This window comes from Phasianus colchicus, chromosome 9, assembly GCF_987193195.1.
Source record: "Phasianus colchicus chromosome 9, bPhaCol1.hap1.1, whole genome shotgun sequence".
Lineage (NCBI taxonomy): Eukaryota > Metazoa > Chordata > Aves > Galliformes > Phasianidae > Phasianus > Phasianus colchicus.
In genome coordinates this window covers 26,821,527-26,839,935 of record NC_143444.1, presented here as the reverse complement: position 1 = coordinate 26,839,935, position 18,409 = coordinate 26,821,527, and the positions used below count along the sequence as shown (strand labels likewise).

At 45.5% G+C, this 18,409-nt stretch overlaps 2 protein-coding genes across 7 annotated transcripts in view; both read left to right on the top strand.

Moving 5' to 3' along the window:
* The first annotated feature begins 576 nt into the window (after positions 1 to 576).
* Positions 577 to 18,409, top strand: part of RAB3B (RAB3B, member RAS oncogene family) — a 52,297-nt gene continuing 34,464 nt past the window's right edge. The window contains exons 1-2 of one of the 6 annotated variants that reach the window (XM_090146669.1): positions 577 to 1,010; positions 12,472 to 12,699. In XM_090146669.1, coding sequence (XP_090002795.1) covers positions 12,472 to 12,699 — 228 coding nt within the window. In that variant the 5' untranslated portion in view covers positions 577 to 1,010. Of the gene's footprint in view, positions 1,011 to 7,427; positions 7,513 to 9,471; positions 10,368 to 10,565; positions 11,114 to 12,314; positions 12,338 to 12,471; positions 12,700 to 18,409 lie in introns of those variants that run through there. The other 5 variants (XM_090146668.1, XM_090146667.1, XM_031602399.2 and 2 more) reach the window with 5 other exon arrangements.
* LOC149916887 (uncharacterized) lies at positions 2,425 to 4,005 on the top strand. Its single transcript, XM_090146665.1, has 2 exons — positions 2,425 to 3,584; positions 3,902 to 4,005. The coding sequence occupies exon 1, from the start codon at positions 2,461 to 2,463 to the stop codon at positions 3,550 to 3,552; it is 1,092 nt and encodes a 363-aa protein (XP_090002791.1). The 5' UTR covers positions 2,425 to 2,460; the 3' UTR covers positions 3,553 to 3,584; positions 3,902 to 4,005.

The window sequence follows — 18,409 nt, the reverse complement described above, 5'->3', positions numbered from 1 at the left end:
ATGGCCCTGTAGACTTGGCTTTTCCCCTTACACTAAATGGTTCCAGTACAGGGTCGGGAGAGTTTTTGTTATAGAGGGCTGAAAGCAGCAGCCCTTGGGCAAGGAGCAGAAGGCCTTCAAGGAGCCCTGCTGGCCTGGCCTTTCAAGGTACCCCGTCAGAATCTGAGAGAAGGTCAGCAAGATGTTCTTCCCTGACAAGAAGCAGCCTGTCAATGCTGAGCACCAGGTTTCAAACTGCCCCTGTAGGCTTCACCTTTCCTCCTGCCCCAAATGGCTTCGGTACAGGGCCAGTGGTGCTGGTGTAACAGAAAGCAGCAGCTCCTGGGCACCAAGCAGAAGGCCCTAGTGGCCTGGCCTTTCAGCATACTTCATCAGGATCGGCGAAAAGGTCAGCAGGATGGCTCTGCCTGGGAGGATCAGCGTCGGACACTTTGTCCCATGGATCCTCTCTAGAGGCTGTTTGGCTTCCCGGCCACAGAGAGGCCAGAGCACAAACGAAGGCTCTGAATTTGAACATGCGTTCTGTCTGTAGGATTTTAGGGACGACGGGGTCTTTTGTAGCTGGTTCACCACACCTCCAGACAAGAGTTGCAGGGATCGCACCGCTGCCTCATCAGTTTTCCTTCCCAACAGTGCGGCGGCAGCAGCTCGCGCCGCACAGCCGCTTATGGTCGGGCTCGAGTTTGCTTTGCCACCTCACACGAGGGCACGGTGTGAGGGACCAGCTCTCCTCACCCGCAGCCTCCCGATGCGATCCCCGCCCCCGAAGCGCAGCGTGGATTGAGCGGCACCTGACGGGATCCCCGCGGGGCTCGGAGCTCCCATCCCGCCCTCAGCCCCAGAGCAGCGGGCCGGGACCGCGCCGCGGCTCCGTTCCCGCCCGGGCGTTGCCAGCGGCTCCGCCTCCGTAGCCGCCTCAGGTGCCGCCGGGGGGGCGGCTCCCGCCACGCGAGCACCGGCCTCGGGATCCGAGCTCTGCGCTGCAGCTCCGCTCCCGCCCGCCGGCTCAGGTAGGAGCCCCGTCGGGGCGCCGCTCACCCAGCGCCGCGGGCGGGAAAGCGCCGCGTCTCGTCTCACCTCGCTCCACCCCGCCTCTCCTCTCCTCAGAGGCCCTCGGGGCGGCTCGGGGTGCGGGGAGCTGAGCGGTGCCGTTCGGGTGGTACGTGGGACGGCGGTGCGCGCTCTCAATGCCCGCGGGGCGCGGAGGGCAGCGCTGTGTTTGTGCTGACGGATCTCTGCTGCGGCTGCACAGCAGCGGGTTCGCTTCTGGGCTCACGCAGCCGTCCTGTTTCCGTGCTACAGGCGTGCCCTGTGTGCGCACCGCGGTGCGATGGGGATGTGGCGGTGTTTCGGCTGTGAGGCTGCGGTGGCATTCGTAAAGTTGCATCTGCGTACTGCCGAGTGCGAGCTCAGAGCTGTTCTTTCCTGTTATTTGCAACTGGTGGTGGCGGTGCGCGCGTTTCCTGAGCCCTGGGTGCGAGCGCTGCCTCCAGGGCCGTGCTATCGGGAGGTCTGTGATGCAGCTCAGGAGGCAGGAGCACACACCGGCCTCTGAACCAAACTTCCTTGCAATTTTGACATAATTGTGCCGCTCTGATTTCAGATTGGATGCATTGTCAAGTCACAACTAAAGAGTACAGTGGCTTCCAGGTTTTACTAGCTCAGTTTCTTACTACATCTCAGGTGTAGCAAACGCAGCGTTCGTGAGCACGCCGGTTGTCATTATCCCATAATGTTGGTGTTTCAAGGAGCTTTTCCTGCGATCTGATGCAGGTCAAAAAGGGCAGATGACATGGCTGCGTGGCAGCACTGCATGTTTTGGGGCTTTGCCTTGCGCTGGCTGGTCCCAGCCGCAGGAAGGGTCCTCCCCAGCACACCGATGCCTGGGATCTGTTCTGTAGGAGCTCTGTGAAGCAGAGAAACATCCCAAGGCAGTCGTTTCAGCTGTGCTTTAGGCCACAGAGTTGTGTCTGGGGCTCATAGTTCTGTAGTGCTTAGTGAACTGTTCAGGTTCTGGCTTTCCTCTCAAGTGCTTTTTCCATACTGCCTCCAAAGGCTTTTGAGGTGAATTGTGTCACAGTTTCCCTAATGGAGCCAGCACTGAAAGGAGCCTGGATGTGGCTTTGGCCACAGCTCCTTCTTGCTGACAAGTACAGGGCAATGCCCAAAACATGAGGGGTTGGGCCTCCTATCCTGCTGGACAGACAATCCTGTGCTGGGGACTGCAGTACTGGCAGCAAGCTTCCAAGTTGACGTCACTGCGTCCTCCCCAGCTCTGTCACAGTCTCCTTTGTGACATCACAGAGCCGGGCTTGACATCAGTCTCTGTAGAGTCACGTTGGCCGCCTCCCGCAGCACAGATACGCAGGGCACTCGCTCTGTATTGGTGGTTACCTCTGGAGCTCCGCTCAAGGTAGCAGCCACTTTGTGTGTTGAGATTGTTTCTTGAGAGAGAACAGGATGAAAGTCACCCTGTCTCTCTCCCTGACTGTGGCTCTGTCCATAGTATCGTTACTCAGAGATGGCCTTGGCCCTTCCAGCTCTCGTGGCCAGGTCTCTGACAGCGAGCAAAAGCTGGCCCTCCCTGAAAAGCAGCTGCCCGCTGACACCCAGGGCCAGGCTTCCAACTGGCCCTGTTGGCTTGGCCTGTCCACTTGCCCAAGACGGGTCCGGTACAGGCTGAGCAGAGTTGTCGGTGCAGAGGTCCCAAATCAGCAGACCAAAGGCATGGAACAGGAGGCCTTCAAGGGGTCCTGGTGGTCTGGCCTTTCAGTGTACCCTATCAGGATGTGGAAGAGAGTCAGCAAGATGGTCCTTCCTCAGGAGCAGCAGCCTGTCTACACCGAGCACCAGGCTTCCAACTGGCCTTGTTGGCTTGGCCTTTCCACTTGCCCCAGACGGGTCCGGTACAGGGTCGGCAGAGTTCTCAGTGCAGAGGTCCCAAAGCAACAGACCAAAGGCACGGAACAGGAGGCCTTCAAGGGGTCCTGGTGGTCTGGCCTTTCAGCGTACGCTACCAGGAACCGGAAGAGTGTCAGCAAGATGGTCCTTCCTCAGGAGCAGCAGCCTGTCTACACTGAGCACCAGGCTTCAAACTGGCCCTGTTGGCTTGGCCTTTCCACTTGCCCCAGACGGGTCCGGTACAGGCTGAGCAGAGTTGTCGGTGCAGAGGTCCCAAAGCAGCAGACCAAAGGCATGGAACAGGTGGCCTTCAAGGGGTCCTGGTGGTCTGGCCTTTCAGTGTACCCTATCAGGATGTGGAAGAGAGTCAGCAAGATGGTCCATCCTCAGGAGCAGCAGCCTGTCTACACCGAGCACCAGGCTTCAAACTTGCCCTGTCGGCTTGGCCTGTCCACTTGCCCCAGACGGGTCCGGTACAGGGTCGGCAGGGTCATCGTCACAGAGGGCCTGAAGCAGGAGCCCCTGGGTATGGGGAAGAAGTCCTTCAGCTTGCCCTACCCCCTGGACCACCTCTGGGGCTACATTGCCCAGGGGGTATTAGCTTTGCTCATTATGGAGGGGTTGTTAATCATCTTCTTCAATGCCTATTGAGGATTGCTCATGGTTCCTGTTCTCTGGAACAGGTGAGAGATTGAGATGCATTGCAGAGGAAAGGGGGCTGCTGGTGGGGACAGAGACCTTGTCTGCGAAAGCTTTCAAGGAGAGCAGGTTCCCAGAGGTCCATTACCTCTCCCCAGGGACTCGCTCATTCACAGGGTGACACCCACTGGAAGCCCCCTGTGGAACATGGGGCCTGCTGGAGCTGGTGTGAGCCCCATGTGCTGCACTTAGCAATCCTGTGGGGGTAAACTACCTCCAAAGAAAGCTGAGCCCTGGAAGATAATTCTCTGTAAAACAAGCCTGCTTCCCTTTCACTGTGCCCATGTTCTGTCACTTCCAGGGATCAGGAGAAACAGTGTGAGCTTCCATGGGAGACTGTCGGAGAAAGGAGACTGCTGATGGTTACGACCTGGTTTGAGATGAATAAAAGGCACACTTACTGGAGGACGTGTCATTGTGGTGCCTGGGGTATGAGCAGCACAAAAGGCGGTGCTGCAAGAGACAGCTGCTGTGTGCGGGTTTGGGGGCACGGGCCTGGGGTGAAGGGAGGGAGCTGGGCTGGGAGAAAAGAGGCATCTATGACTGTGAGGAAGCACAGGCACAATGAGCCAGAAGAAGAGAGCACATTGTGATAGGATGCCCATGTTCCACGAGAGATCACCTAGAGTGACCTTGAGTACACTGGGAGGTCCAGTGTCCTAATAGGCACACTGGCTAGCCTTTAAGGCACCTTAGAGCACTTCGAGAAGCTCTGGAAACATTTTGGCATGCTGTAGACATGAACACTGGGCTGTTCTGAGAGGTCACTGGGGCACACTGGGATGATCCAGGGCACCACAGAACACACTGAGGAGCTCTGAGAGCACTCAGGTTTGCCCTTGGGTATACTGAGTATCACTTGAAGTCCTCCAGGACGCTCTGGGAAGTCTGTAGGTGACGGGAGCAGGTCTGCAGGTGGAATCCTTCCACGGAGCAGAGAAACGTCCCATGCTGTTCTTTCAGGCTGTGCTTTGGTCCACAAAACTGGGCTTTCAAGTTCATAGAATCATCATATAATCATAGAATGGCCTGGGTTTGAAAAGGACTATAATGGTCATCTAGTTTCAACCCCCCTGCTATGTGCAGGGTTGCCAACCACCAGACCAGGCTGCCCAGAGCCACATCCAGCCTGGCCTTGGCTGCTTCCAGGGAGGGGGCATCCACCACCTCCTTGGTCAACCTGTTCCAGTGCGTCACCATCCTCTGTGTGAAAAACTTTTTCATAGTATCTAACCTAAACCTCTCCTGTCTCGGTTTAAAACTATTCCCCCTTCTCCTATCATAATCCACCTTCAAACCCATTCCCCCTTCCTGTTCATATGCTCCCTTCAATTACTGGAAGGCCGCAGTGTGGTCTCCCCAGAGCCCTCTCTTTTCCAAGCTAAACAAGCCCAGTTCTCTCAACCTTTCTTCATAGGAGAGGTGCTCCAGCTCTCTGATCATCTTAGTAGCCCTCCTCTGGACCTGCTCCAAGAGCTCCACGTCCTTCCTGTACTGGGGGCCCCAGGCCTGGATGCAGTAGTGCAGATGGGGCCTGACAAGAGCCGAGTAGAGGGGGACAATCACCTCCCTGTCCCTGCTGGCCACCCCTTTTTTAATGCAGCCCAGAACACAGTTGCCTTCCAGGCTGCAAGCGCACACTGCTGGCTCGTGTCCAGCTTTTCATCTACCAGGACCCCCAAGTCCTTCTCCACAGGGTTGCTCTCAAGGAGATCTTCCCCCACTTTGTATAAATAGCTGGTATTGCCCCGACCCTGCACTTGGCCTTATTGAACCTCATTAGGTTTTCATAGGCCCACTTCTCCAGCCTGTCCAGGTCCCTCTGGATGGCTTCCCTTCATTCCAATGTATTGATTGCACCACCCAGCTTGGTGTCATCTGCAGACTTGCTGAGGTTGCACTCGATGCCATTGTCTATGTCGCTGATGAAGATGCTGAAGAGCACCGCTCCCAAAACCAAACCCTGAGAGACACCGTTTGTGACTGGCCTCCACCCTGACACAGAACCACTGAGCACAACCCTTTGGCTGTGTCCAGCCAGCCAATTCCTAATCCATCAAACAGTCCATCCTTCAAATCCACACCTCTCCAATTTAGAGAGAAGGATGTGGTGATGGACCATGTCGAAGACCTTGCAGAAGTCCAGGTAGATGACATCCATCGCCTTTCCCCTGTCCATCGAAGCTGTCACTCCACCATAGGAGGCTACCAGATTGGTCAGGCACGATCTGCCCTTGGTGAAGCCATGCTGACTGTCTGGAATCACCTCCTTATCTCATATGTGCCTTAACATAGCTTCTAGGAGGATCTGCACCATGATCTTCCTAGGCACAGAGGTGAAGCTCACTGGCCTGTAGTTCCCCGGGAAGTTCTGCAGTGCTGAATGAGCTTTGATGAATGTGTGTTTTGATTTCTGTGTCCTTGGTATTCTTTTGTCTTTGACACTGGCTGTCAGGCTTATATGCTTGGGAGTGCTAGTTAATTAAAACCTAGTAAGTATAGAGGCACCTGTAAATCCACTTAGCAACCCTCCTGTATCACAGCATAGTGGGCATCAGAGCACAAAAAGCAAAGTAACTCACTCATTCATGGCAAATGCTCTGCTGCAGATGTAAAGACAGAAGACAGCAGAACAAACTTTGTAAAACTAAAGTAACATTTCTTCTTCCTGAGAGTTTTGTCCTGGCCCTGAAATTGAGGATATTGGGCAGGAAATGGGAGAGGCATGGTTCCAGACATGGAGAAACACATGCCTCGAGGAAATCCGTCTGACAAAGGCCTCCTGCCCTGCACACTGTAATTGTGAATGCAGAGAGCTGATGGGACACGGACAAGAGCCTCAGGTTCTTGAGTTTTGTTCCACATCCTGCAAATTCTTAACAGACTTTTTAAAGCTCAAATCTAAACAGGTAGTAATAAGCAGACTGCCTTGCGTAAAGGTTATTCTTCTTTAGTTGTCATGCATATTATATATGCAACTTCATCACTGTGTGCAAATTTCAGACTAAATCCACTACAAAAAATCTAATTGTGAAGATTACTGGACTCAGTAATAAATCAGTTAAAATAATCAGTTAAATAATCAGTTTTAGTTTTTGCTGTAAGTAAGAAAAAAATATTTTCTTTCTGTTTATACTTTTGACTTATTTTTATTCTAGATCTAGCAATTCAGTTGTTTGGATGATGCTTCAAAAAAAAGGTTCCTTGCAACCACTGACAGTGCTGAGGTGAGAGACAGAGGCAGCTACAGACTCACACACAGAATGTGAGAAAGAGGACTGAATTCCGTAACGCTTTTCTGGTCTAAATCTGGAGTAACAATTTTAAGGCAGGTATTGTTACATAGATGTGCTGTAAGGGGGCTGCATTTACATGTCCAGTTGTAATTGTCACTCAGTAGACTTTGACCCAGGCTGTATGCAGAACAGTACATGCAGGTGCATTTCAGGTGCTCCAGGGCTCTATTTCCTTCAAACAGGGAAGTAGAGTGAAACAATTCCTGTCCGAGGTTTTGCATTCACTTCTAGATCATCTCAGGAAATTAAATTTTAGATTAACCTAGATGACTTTGCTTTAATAAATTTTGTTTAAAATGTATAGATAGCTTCAGTTATCTACTGTTATCTCAGTATCTGTTACTAACTCAAACACCGTTTCTCTTTGCTTTGTGTGCTGCAGGGCTTTCCCTTCTACTTCCAGTGAAGGAAGTTCAGACCTTTATACAGCAGTGTGTTTGCAGTCTAACCTATCTACTCATTAGTGTCCTACATAATACTCTTGTTATCCATCTTCATCATAAACATAGTAATCCTTTTGCTTCTACAAACTTTGCAGGTTCAACAGTGACCACTCTTGATTCATATAACTCACAGCAAAGCCTCCATCTGTCTCATGGATTATAGATCTAAATTGGTAACTATCGCTTGCTTGCCATACTTATTAGAAGTTTTGTGAATTGCTCAGAATGTGTTTTCTGCTTCTGATAAATCTCCCTTGTAGTCCTAGCATATAGGACCTTAAGGTCATGGCCTTATTTCCTTTATGAGCTTTTGTCTTAGGACGGCATGTATTGGCTGTAAAATTCCATTAGTAGATAGAGACCTAATTCAGAATTTAGTTTAAGTCCTGAAATGGGGAAAAAAAAAAAAAAAAAAAAAAAAAAAACACCTTTATTTTTTCAGACAATAGAGCACAGAAAGGAACGGATTTTTATAATAGAGAATTGACTTACATGTGTAACTTGTGATCTGGAATATTTTCAATGTAGACATACTTCTTAATACTTTCTTGGAAAAAAAAAAAAACAAACAAATTATTAAGTCTATTGAAAAGAATTTATGCTGCATGTGAGTAATGTCTCTTGTGGATTGCTGCTCAGTTCTGAACAGAAGGGGTGAAGGAGTCTTCTGGTTTAGGTGCTTTTTTGTTTCTTCCCTACCATGTACATGGTTTCTGTCATCATTTGTGTCATTCTTAGAGCTCCTGACCACATTCCTGTGAGCCTTGGCAGAATGCTGAGTTATTTGTCTGTAGTCAACAGAGTGTTGACTTCAGTACTATATAATTCTTTTTTCCGCCTCTACCTTTATTCAGCCTCACTATTTCTGCTCTTAAGTGAGTGTATTTGGTGATCTTTTTCTCATCCTTCCACATGTGTCAGTGACTGTGGATAGCCAGGAGTCAAACAGGTACAGCTGTGCTTGTGACTGTGCCTCTGCTCTTGTTCCACGCTGTTACTGCTCAGTCCTTTTAAATGATATACTGCCTTTTTTTCTGTTCTTTGTTGGCTGATCCTGAGTGCAGAAGCAGTAAGATGGAAGTAAGAAAAAGGAGGTTGTGTCTCTGAAAAAGGGTGATTTGATGATGACAAAACAGTTAAGCAGTCATTTTTAAACTGCCACTGGTATATAACACAAAGCATTTGTGGTAAATGTCAGTTTGGGCTTTAGACATAAAGCAGTGACAAATATTAAAAGACGTTGCAGCTGTCAGAATTGCACAGCATGTGTAATATAGAGAGTGCATATAGATTGATTTCAGATATTATAATATTTCAGATATTTCTTTCTCTGTGGTTTTAAGTGCCATCGGTGTGAGCCTATTTTGTTGTTAAGTGAGGTGGCTGAGGGCAGGCAAGGAGACCCTCCCAAAGGCAGGTCAGACTCCTTCCTCATGGTGTTGTGAGAGAGTGGGAGATGGAAAAAGCCTTGTCTGTGAGCAGGTATGCGTGGTGGCTGATACACAGACACCTGTACTTCCAAAACAGTGATCAGATGTATTGTTTCTGGTCTGTAAGCAGATACAGAAGAAGTGCTCTCAAGGAGTTTGAAGCCAAAATGATATGGACTGGAAACACCCAAGGTCAACTTTTTTTTTCCCTCCTGTAAATAAATTCATGACGAGATATATCAGTTGATTTCTGAGCAACAACATCAACTTTGGACTGGTCACATACTGCCTTTCACTGTAGTTCTCTACAGACTGTAAATACTGCAGAATCAGGGCAGCAGTAATCACTGTTAGGGATTTGTCAGAGCAGCATCATTTTGATGGTTTGTGTTGTTCTACAAAACCTCTAGGTTTTCACCACAAGGTTAGCTGCAAATTAAAGAGCAGATCTGTGTGGAGCCACTTCTCTGACCTGTGTCAGTGACCATAAAAAGCCATGAGGGCTGCTTTCCCATCGAGGTGTATCAGGCCCATAGGCTTCTTTTTGTAAACTGCATTAGAACAAAGGGGAAATAAAGGCAGGAGAGACAGTGACTGAGAACAGTGTTCTTTGGTGGCTAATAAGCTCCAATTAAGATTTTGTTGTATGAGTTTGAGGCTGAGATGCCTTAAATTGCACTAGGAGAGGTTTATTCAGGTTGGATATTAGGAAAAATTCCTTCTCAGCAAGAGTGGTAATGCAGTGGTACAGACTGCCCCATGAGGTGTTGGGGTCACTGTTCCTGGAGTTGTTCCACTAGTGGGGCAACGTGGCACTGAGAGACACAGTCAGTGGGCTTGGGGGCTGGGTAGGGGTTGGACTGGGTGACCTTAGAGGTCTTTTAGCACCATAATGATTCAATGATCTTCCTCTCAGTGGCTTAGTGACTGCCATCTCACTGCTCAGTGCCCTCTGCTTGGCTCTCCCAGTTGTGCTGCATCAGGAGCTGAACCGACTTCAGAAGCAGCCCAGCAGAACAGGAGAAATAAAGGAGGAATTATTTTCAGCTGGGATCTGCCTATTCTCTGAATCAGTTCATTGTGGTGTCCTGACCAGGGAAAGCCTGAAGTAACAAGAGAGTAAGAGGAAGGTGGGGATGAGGATTAGGAGAAAGAAACTGGGAGACTTGTCTTGAGGATTTGAGCACAAGTTCTGGGGAAGCCCTCTGAAGGCTTTCAGCTCAAATGTTTATTGAGTGCAGCTTCAGTAATGATGTGGTATCAGGAATTAGTACTGCTGTCCTTCCAGTTTCACTTCAGTGATCAGAGGAGGAGGAGAAGGAAGGAAAAGTCAAATTCAAGCAAGGAGGCGGGGTTCTCTTTGAAATGTTTGTGTTCCAGCACTGCCTGTGATGTTACAGAACCTGCAGCATCTCTCACACAGCCCAGCCACCAGTGCCAGGCAGCAAGAGGTGTGCTTCTATGACAACTGTGCTGCGTCCTCTGCAAGTATCCTCTGATCTTATTTTCTGCATTGTGCCTCTAACAAAGCTGCTCCAGCTGGTCGCGTTCTGCAATTGCTTTTTTAACTGGGATTGGAGAGTGGCATTTGTAGCCAGGTATGCTTTTGATCAGAGCAGTCTAGGGGGGTAATGGAAGCAGAGTTTGCCATTTAAAAGAATGACTTGGAGTTTGCAGGTGGTTTCCATAAAAGTGGTGATAGGAAGAAGACACTGATGAGTGAAAAACTGTCTGCATCTAAATCTTTAAATTGCCCAGGCTTTTAGTAATGAAGGCATCTCACTTTTCCTCTCATGGAGACTTGAAATGGAGGAGTGGAGATTTTTATTTTTTTTCTTGTTATCAAGTGCAGGTGCGTTGTCAGTGGCACTTGTGAAATTATATCTCTGTATGAGGAAAAGAAGCTATTCAGAGAACTTTGCACTGTTCTCCAGCTCAGTGATGGCACAAATCAACTAATCTGGATTCCTAATTTCTGCAGCTGAGATTTCTAAGATTTTAACTGAGGCAGTGAATGTGTGCATCTGAGTGTGTGTGTCAACTGGATGCTGAGATGTGTTAGGAACTACAGGAGATGAATAGAGGAGTGCTTTTCTGATGCGCTGGTGAGAAGAAAATTTGTACTTGGATTGTTTTGGAGCATTTGCAAAGCACTGACTAGCAGCTGAAGAACTGTGTGTATCAGGGCTGGATTGTATCCTGCAGAGAACTGCTTGTGGGAAGATGTGACTGCATGCAGTGCAGCTGTTGGGTATCAAGCTGCTGCTGGAGCTCTTCAGAGCTGTCCTCACAAACACAACCTGTGAAAGGTCTGTGTGACCCTTTCTGTGTGGGAATGTTGCAGGTGTGTAATCAGAGATAAAGTAAAACTAACTCAGTTTAAACTTAAATAAAATGTGCACAACAATTTGTTTCCCCTCTGCTGGGAACTTAATTTAAATTGGGATGTTAGCTTAACCTGGCTTTTGGACAGTGTTTTGGGTTTAAGGCTTTTTAAATACAGAGGAAATTAAACACTTTTTTCAGCAAGTGAAATCCACTGTGTGAGTAAGATTTGATAAGAAAGTGGACAAGCAGCTGCTTATCAGATCTGAGCTGCTGCTGCTGTTTGCAGGAAGCCCCAACTGCTTATAAGAAACCAAAGCTTCACCTGCTTGACACTGGATAGATTTTGAAACAGCATTGATGATCAAGACTGTGGCATGTTGCAGGGTGAAACTTCCTCTTCTCTCTGTAGTATCTCTGTCGTATCTCTGTCACCTCTGGTAGAGGTGAAGAGGCAGGGGTTTGTCTTCTGCTGAGTGTTGGAGCTGTGAAACTATAGAGAAGCCCAGGGTTGCTTGGTGAACTGAGGCTGTGTTGAAGTTTCAGACTGCAATTACTTTTTGGTTTCTGAATCCAGTTTAGGATCACAAGAGGATGAGGAATCTCAGGCTGCATCTTTCTTCTGCATTCACTCATGTCCCCCAACTCTCTGCTCCCTTTAGCTGATCTAAAGGGATCATCTACCTTTAGAAATACTGCCTGTGGCATTTTATCATGTTCTGTTTAATTGCTGTCTTGGGAGTAGGTAGCTGTTGGATGGATCTGAAGCTGTTAGCTAAAATTTCTTTTGTCAACTGATGTTTCATCTTCTCCTGTTGCCAAGGTTTTTTTTATATATATATATATATATTTTTTTTTTTTTTTTTTAAATCTGTAAATATGTAGGGTAGAACTTTCGTAAAAATGATGGTGTGCATGAGCTAATAGTGCAGATTTTCCCTAGCAGTCTTAACAAGAATTATTTAGTTTCACCTGCCTCAGTGGCTGCTTCACAAACAGCATAGCTGGATGCAAAATTTCAGTTCTTGTTCCACTACTTATTTATGGGAGCAGCAGAGATGGCAAACTGCCACTGGAGTAAAGAGTGCTGTTTCCCCAGTACTATCTGAACAGTCTGCAGTAGCCATCTGTTAGTCTCCTATATACAGAGCAGTGCAACAGGTGTATTTCTTGGGTCTGGAGATCTTAGAACTACGAGTGGATAGTAGAAATTTACAGGCATTATTTAAAAGAAGTTTTCAAGGTATGTTGCTTTTTCTTTAGTAGATGTAGTGCTTAAGCCATTAGAAAGAAGAGAGATAAGCTAAACATATGGTATGCAATAAAGAAAACAAGTCCTGTCCTTTTACAATGTTTGTCCTTTTTTTTTTTTTTCAGATGGCTTCAGTAACAGATGCCAGATACAGGCAGAAAGATACTTCAGATCAGAATTTTGATTACATGTTCAAACTCCTGATCATTGGCAACAGCAGTGTGGGTAAAACATCCTTCCTCTTCAGATACGCCGATGACACTTTCACACCAGCCTTCGTCAGCACAGTAGGAATTGACTTCAAAGTGAAAACAGTATATAGGAATGACAAGCGGGTGAAACTGCAGATTTGGGTAAGTGTCAGCATTTTCAACAGTATTTTATACTAAACCCAGCAAAGAGATGACAAAACTAGCTTGCTTGGAGGTTAGATTTTGTTGTTCATATGTTTTGTCTGGCTATCTTTTTTTTTTTTTTAAATTCCTGTAGCATAGCTTTCTCTATGTAAGTCCTCTTTGTATTGCTGCTTCAGTTGACTGATAGGATTCTTGATTTTGGTCTTAAGCTGATGCTCTTCAGTGTCAGGGCTCACTGTATTATTAAACTGAAGCAAAACCCAGAGCAAATAATTAGCCTTTTCATAGAACCTTTTGAGTGACCACTTGTAGGTAAAAAAAAAAAATTCAGTGAGCTCTGAGTGAGCAATCTCTAGGCAGTGCTTCTGCTGTCACTTAACACCCTTTGAATAAGGCACTGGGACCTTCCTGCCTGCAGAGGTGTGCTTCAGACCGCCTTGACAGAAATGGCTTCTTGGTGAATCAACTGAGAAGAGAGTTTGTGCAGGTGAGCCGGAGGGCCCTTCTGCTCATGGCTCCTTGCCTGACTTGAATGACAGCCTTCTGGCCCAGTTTTTAAAAAAATAAACGTTCCTGGGCTTCAGAGTTTCAGAGTGGAGGATCAAGGCCGAACAACTGTGTCAATAGCTCACTACAGAATCACAGAATCACAGAATCGTAGGGGTTGGAAGGGACCTCCAGAGATCATCGAGTCCAACCCCCCTGCCAAAGCAGGATCCCTACACCAGGGATCCTACACCCTACACCACCTACCACATTCCCTTTCTTGGAAAGCATGTGTGTTCTTTCATTCTATAGAGTTGCAAATGACTTCAATTGCATTTGTACCATAGTGTTTGTCCTGACAGTCCTTAACTCTCTGTGTCCCAATGAATTAAAGTGTGTTTAAAAAAAACCCACGCTTGCATTGACCTATTTCAGGGTCCTATGGAGCTCCAGCTGCAGTTCCAGTTAGCAAGACTCTTCTATTTTGTGTAAAAAGAAAATATCTGCAATAAGATATCAGGCTACCTTTCTTTCAAATGATTTCCCAGAGCTAGCTCACCAATGTGAAACAGCTGTTTTGTGGTTTCTCCCACAAGTTTAAGCTTAAAGGTCAGAACTGAAGATTAGTTGAAACTGCACAGCATTTCTATCAAAGCCCTATCACAGCCAGCTAAGGTCAGTCTTCTAATTGAACTGTGAAACTTGATTTATATTTGATCTCTTCTTACTGCATCTAAACCACCCTTTTCATGGTGACTATTTTGAATCCAGAGTGAGAATGGAAACTGCCGAAATCTATTATTGTTTACTGCAATGGTATGATTCATTTTATGTGCTGCTGGGTGTTGGAAATATCCAAATAACTTTTGTCAGGACGTTATCTCTGATAAAAGCAGATTTTATTCGCGATTGCAATAGCGGATGTCCCACAAGCAGGAGCACCCCTAAGGACACAATGACAGCTTTTGTACCTTGTTTCCCCCTTTGCCTGTCCCCTTCCCTAGTTTCCCCATTGGCTGGGTACTCCAGGTTCGCAATCTTATCAAAGTTTACATTTGTTAATTGGTGTGTTACCTAGTGTCAGTCAGAAGCCATCCTGTTGTTTCCAAGATGTCTCGGTGCTCTTCTTGTATTGATATGGTGATTTTCTTCAAAGCCTTCGTTAAACAAAGAGGGGCGGGGTGATGCCAGGCCTTCCCGACGTCTCTTCAAGCGCTTCCTTGGGCATGGCATGACCTGTTCTCTGGTTTGATCAATCTCGTGCAGGATATTCTCGCAGTGTGATAAAATATACATGCATGCTCTTATATACTGAGCGTGCATTCCTAGGGAAGGTTCGTCTAGAGGGTAAGTGATGTAAACTGTCAGAGACCCCCCTCCCAAGTAAAGTAGAAAGACTCCCAAAAAGAAATGTGACAGCGGAGACCATGAAAGAAAAAAAGATTATCCAACTCTGATGCAAAAACAACATTTGATTCCTACACTGGGTACAAGGTACAGCAAATTATATAATGAAGGATCCTGACTATGTTGCTAAATTCTGGTACTGAAACGAATGTAGATAACCTGGCGTGGATCTGCTTGATTTTTGTCATGAGTCTGGGTGATGAGAATGTTTGGAGCTGAAGCCCACTGAGCAATTGAAGAATCATCCATTCTGTGTTTGATTTTTTTTCTTGAACTCAGAACATGAAATTCTCTAATAAATTGTTTAAAAGCAAGACAGAAAGCACTATGAAAGACTTATGTTTTTTTTGTTTTTTGTTTTTTTTTGCAAAGATACTGTGATTAAAGTGATTTAAGCACTAATTTTAAGTAAACGTTTGAAGATTTCAGGAAAACAAGACTGTTCTTAAATTTAAGGTTATTAAAGATATGCCAGACTGATTCCCTTGTGGGTGCAAGCTGTAGAACCTGGGATACTGGAGTTAACCAGCAACACTGTTGATTTAAAATTTATTTTCAGTAAAAGGTTCAGGTAAGTGCTTGATAGTTTCCAGACTGACTTGTGCTCTTCTCTATTTCTGTGTTCCGTGTGTGGATCCCTGATGTGAGGTTTGGTTTAAGGACCAAACTTTGTCCTTTACTTTGTGTTTACTGCTCAAGGAAAAAAAACAAAAAACAACCCCATGAAAAACATTATTGGAACTTATTTACTCCCTTTCTGTCCTAATTGTAATTTCAGTGTATTCTTCTGGTTGCATGTAGTAGTGTGGAGCCAGTAGCATACCAAAACTACGTTCCTATGTGTAGGAATGAGGAATCTTTCAGCTGATTTACTTTTTAAAATGATTTACAGCTGCTATTGAGTTTCTGTGTGTGTGATTCCCTTTAATGCTTTATTTTACTTGTAATTTTCCAGATATGTTGGCTTCTTAACATTGGTAAGACTTAACTGAATCAGATTTAATCTGAAACTAAGAAAGGAAAGAGAAGGTGCAGGTCTTTAAAGGAACCATTCCAAATTTCTGCATAAAACCAGAGAGGAGCACTTTTAGGATCACTGCTCTGAGCAGCCACCTCTCAGTCCATGGCAGCCTGCAGGTCTCTGGGAAGTAGATGCAGCTGCTACATGCTAAGGGGGCTTTGCACAAGCAAGGCTTGTTTTATGTCATGTAAATCTCAAGGCTGGGGGAAGTTCCCATGTCTGTCCTGCTCCACAATCCAGAATGATCAGTGATTTTTGGGACTTCCTGCACTGACTTTTGCCTGTGTTGGTCAGAAAAGCAGGATGTTTGGGTGCAGGGCCCAGCTACTTGGAGATCCCTGGGTTTTCTTACAGGTAGGGAAACCTTGTAGTGCTTGAAGTGCCAACCTGTCAGGTATAATGATCAAAGATGAGAACTGCCCTGTTTAATTTTAACATAATTACTGGGCCTTTCACTTTGTTGACGTTAACTTCTCAATTACTCAAACTGATATTTTAATAAAGCTTCTTACCAGTTGTGCTACTGACTGAGTGCTCTGGGAGATGGCCCGTTTGTTTGAACAGACTTGAAAGGAAACTCTCTTTCTTTTGAGTTGGGGACTGGGAGGAATGGGACCCATCAAAAATATTTGTGGTGTGATAACTCTGCTGCCAGAGAACCAAACAGTAAAATGCTCCTGAGAGGGATTATTTAGGATAATTTTGTTCCTTTTTTTTCTTTAAAAGGGAATTGTCAGACCACTTGATTGTGTTTTAGTTTCAGGTCTTTCATGTCTTGCTTTGGAGTGGTGATTTGATGTAAATTGCATAAAAGACCTTTACTGGGGAAGTTCATATTGTAGCCGGATGAGGTTCGGTAATTATCCTTTCTAAATTAAAATATTATTTATGTAAATATATTAATATTATGTAGATATTCTAATATCTGTATAAATATAGTTCTAGGATTAGACACTTTTTACAGCACTGCCAGCTGTAATAATAGTTCCACATAAAACATCTCCCTAACTATATATTTGGGAGCTGCTTTATTATCCCTCTCTTTATGTGTGCTGTACATGTGGCTACTTTTGTTCTTGACCACCAGTTTTGTTTTCCCAGAGCTGCTAGTTAGTGATCAGAAAGGAAAGCTGTTACAATTTCAGATATTCATTTTTTTATTATGAGTAAATCTCAAAGGCAGCATTATTACATCCTTAGCAAACACATACAGTTCCCACTAAATGCAGTGCTCGGGTTGCCTAGCAGCTAGACAGGGCCACTCTGGCCAGATCCAAGTGGAAACAAGGTGGACGAGTAAAGGGTTTTGGCTTCAGGTGAGAGCAGTGAAAGATTTCTTTTTTTCTTCTGCACATTTTGATGTCTATTGCTGGGTAAGTAATAATAACAGCAGAACTTTAGAGCAATGTAGTGCTGAGGGGACAAAGACTGGTCCTTCGCTGGCTCAATCTAGGTTAATTCCATGAGCTCCTTGAATAGCACTGCAGATTTACTAATGGAGAATCAGTGTCAGAGTTGAGCCCCAAACACCTGCACAACGTACCACTTTGGGCACAGCATGGTGTATGATTTGTGTGAGGACTTTCATTGCACTTTGTTGTATTTCTGTACAGCACCCTACACAAGTCTCATTTTTGTTGCATGTGCTATAAATATAAATGTGATTAATAAAAAACATAACTAAATACAGACTTTAGCAGCTGGTATCACAGTTGAAATTATTTGCAGCCCCCTTCTTAAGCAATTTCAGGCTAAATTTAACTTCAGATTGAAAGGCAAAAGGGATGTGCTGTTCAGAGACAACATTGGTCCCTTTCAAATAAGTCTGTGATTCTATGATACAGACTACAGTATGATTAATTTTTTTTAAGGTGTTGCTTATCAGACTTAAACTACTAGGACGAGTACAACTTTTTCTTTCCCATTAACAAAACTATTCCTATGGCTTAATTGCTGAAACCTGTTGGGGTCTGAGATGCTGGGGTGGATGTCTGGGACATGTGCTCTGGGGTACAGTTGGGAAAAGGGTACAAAGCATCATTGCTCTGTTTTTGTGGGAAGGATCTTTACCAACAGGAGTATGACAACTGCTAATTATGCTGCTTGGCAGTTACCATTACAACACAGGAAAGTGTAAGCCAAAATAAACGCCAAGCTGTGTAGCCATCTCCAAGGCAAATATGCAGTGTTTTAAAAAAGCTTTTTGTGTCAGTTGTTGCCTGGATGACAGGATGTTGCTGTGCAGCTCTACTCACAGGATAGAGATTCTAAAACACTGGTAACTAGGTTCATTTTTTCATTTAAAGGAGGTAAATTTAGAACGCCATCATACTTGATTGTAAATTTTAATGTTAATTGCACACTTAAGCAAACGCTAATTATGCATTTCAGATGAGAGAATCATCTATTCCCCTGGCATCCTATTTCCATCTCGTTTTTGATAAGTTCCTTATTAGTACTGACTTTGAACTCTAATGCTTTCACAAAGCTTATTTCTAAAAAAAGATGAGTTCTGTAATTTTAATGTATAGATGGTATAGTGAAGGATGGCTCTAGAGATGTAATGAGACTGATTCTGCTCAGTGGGTTCACAGCTGTTGTGAGATCCTCTGTTTTTATTCATTAGGCAAAGAACTAAAATAGATGAAGTTATGCTAGTGAAAAAACAATGTTCCTCCTTGTAAGGGAGGCGAGGATTCTATCTTATCTGCAGCACTGGGGGCTTTCTGGGTCCTAAGAAGAAAAATAATCTTGGCTGAGTGGCTACGAAGCACTGCTTCTGATGTTAAAACA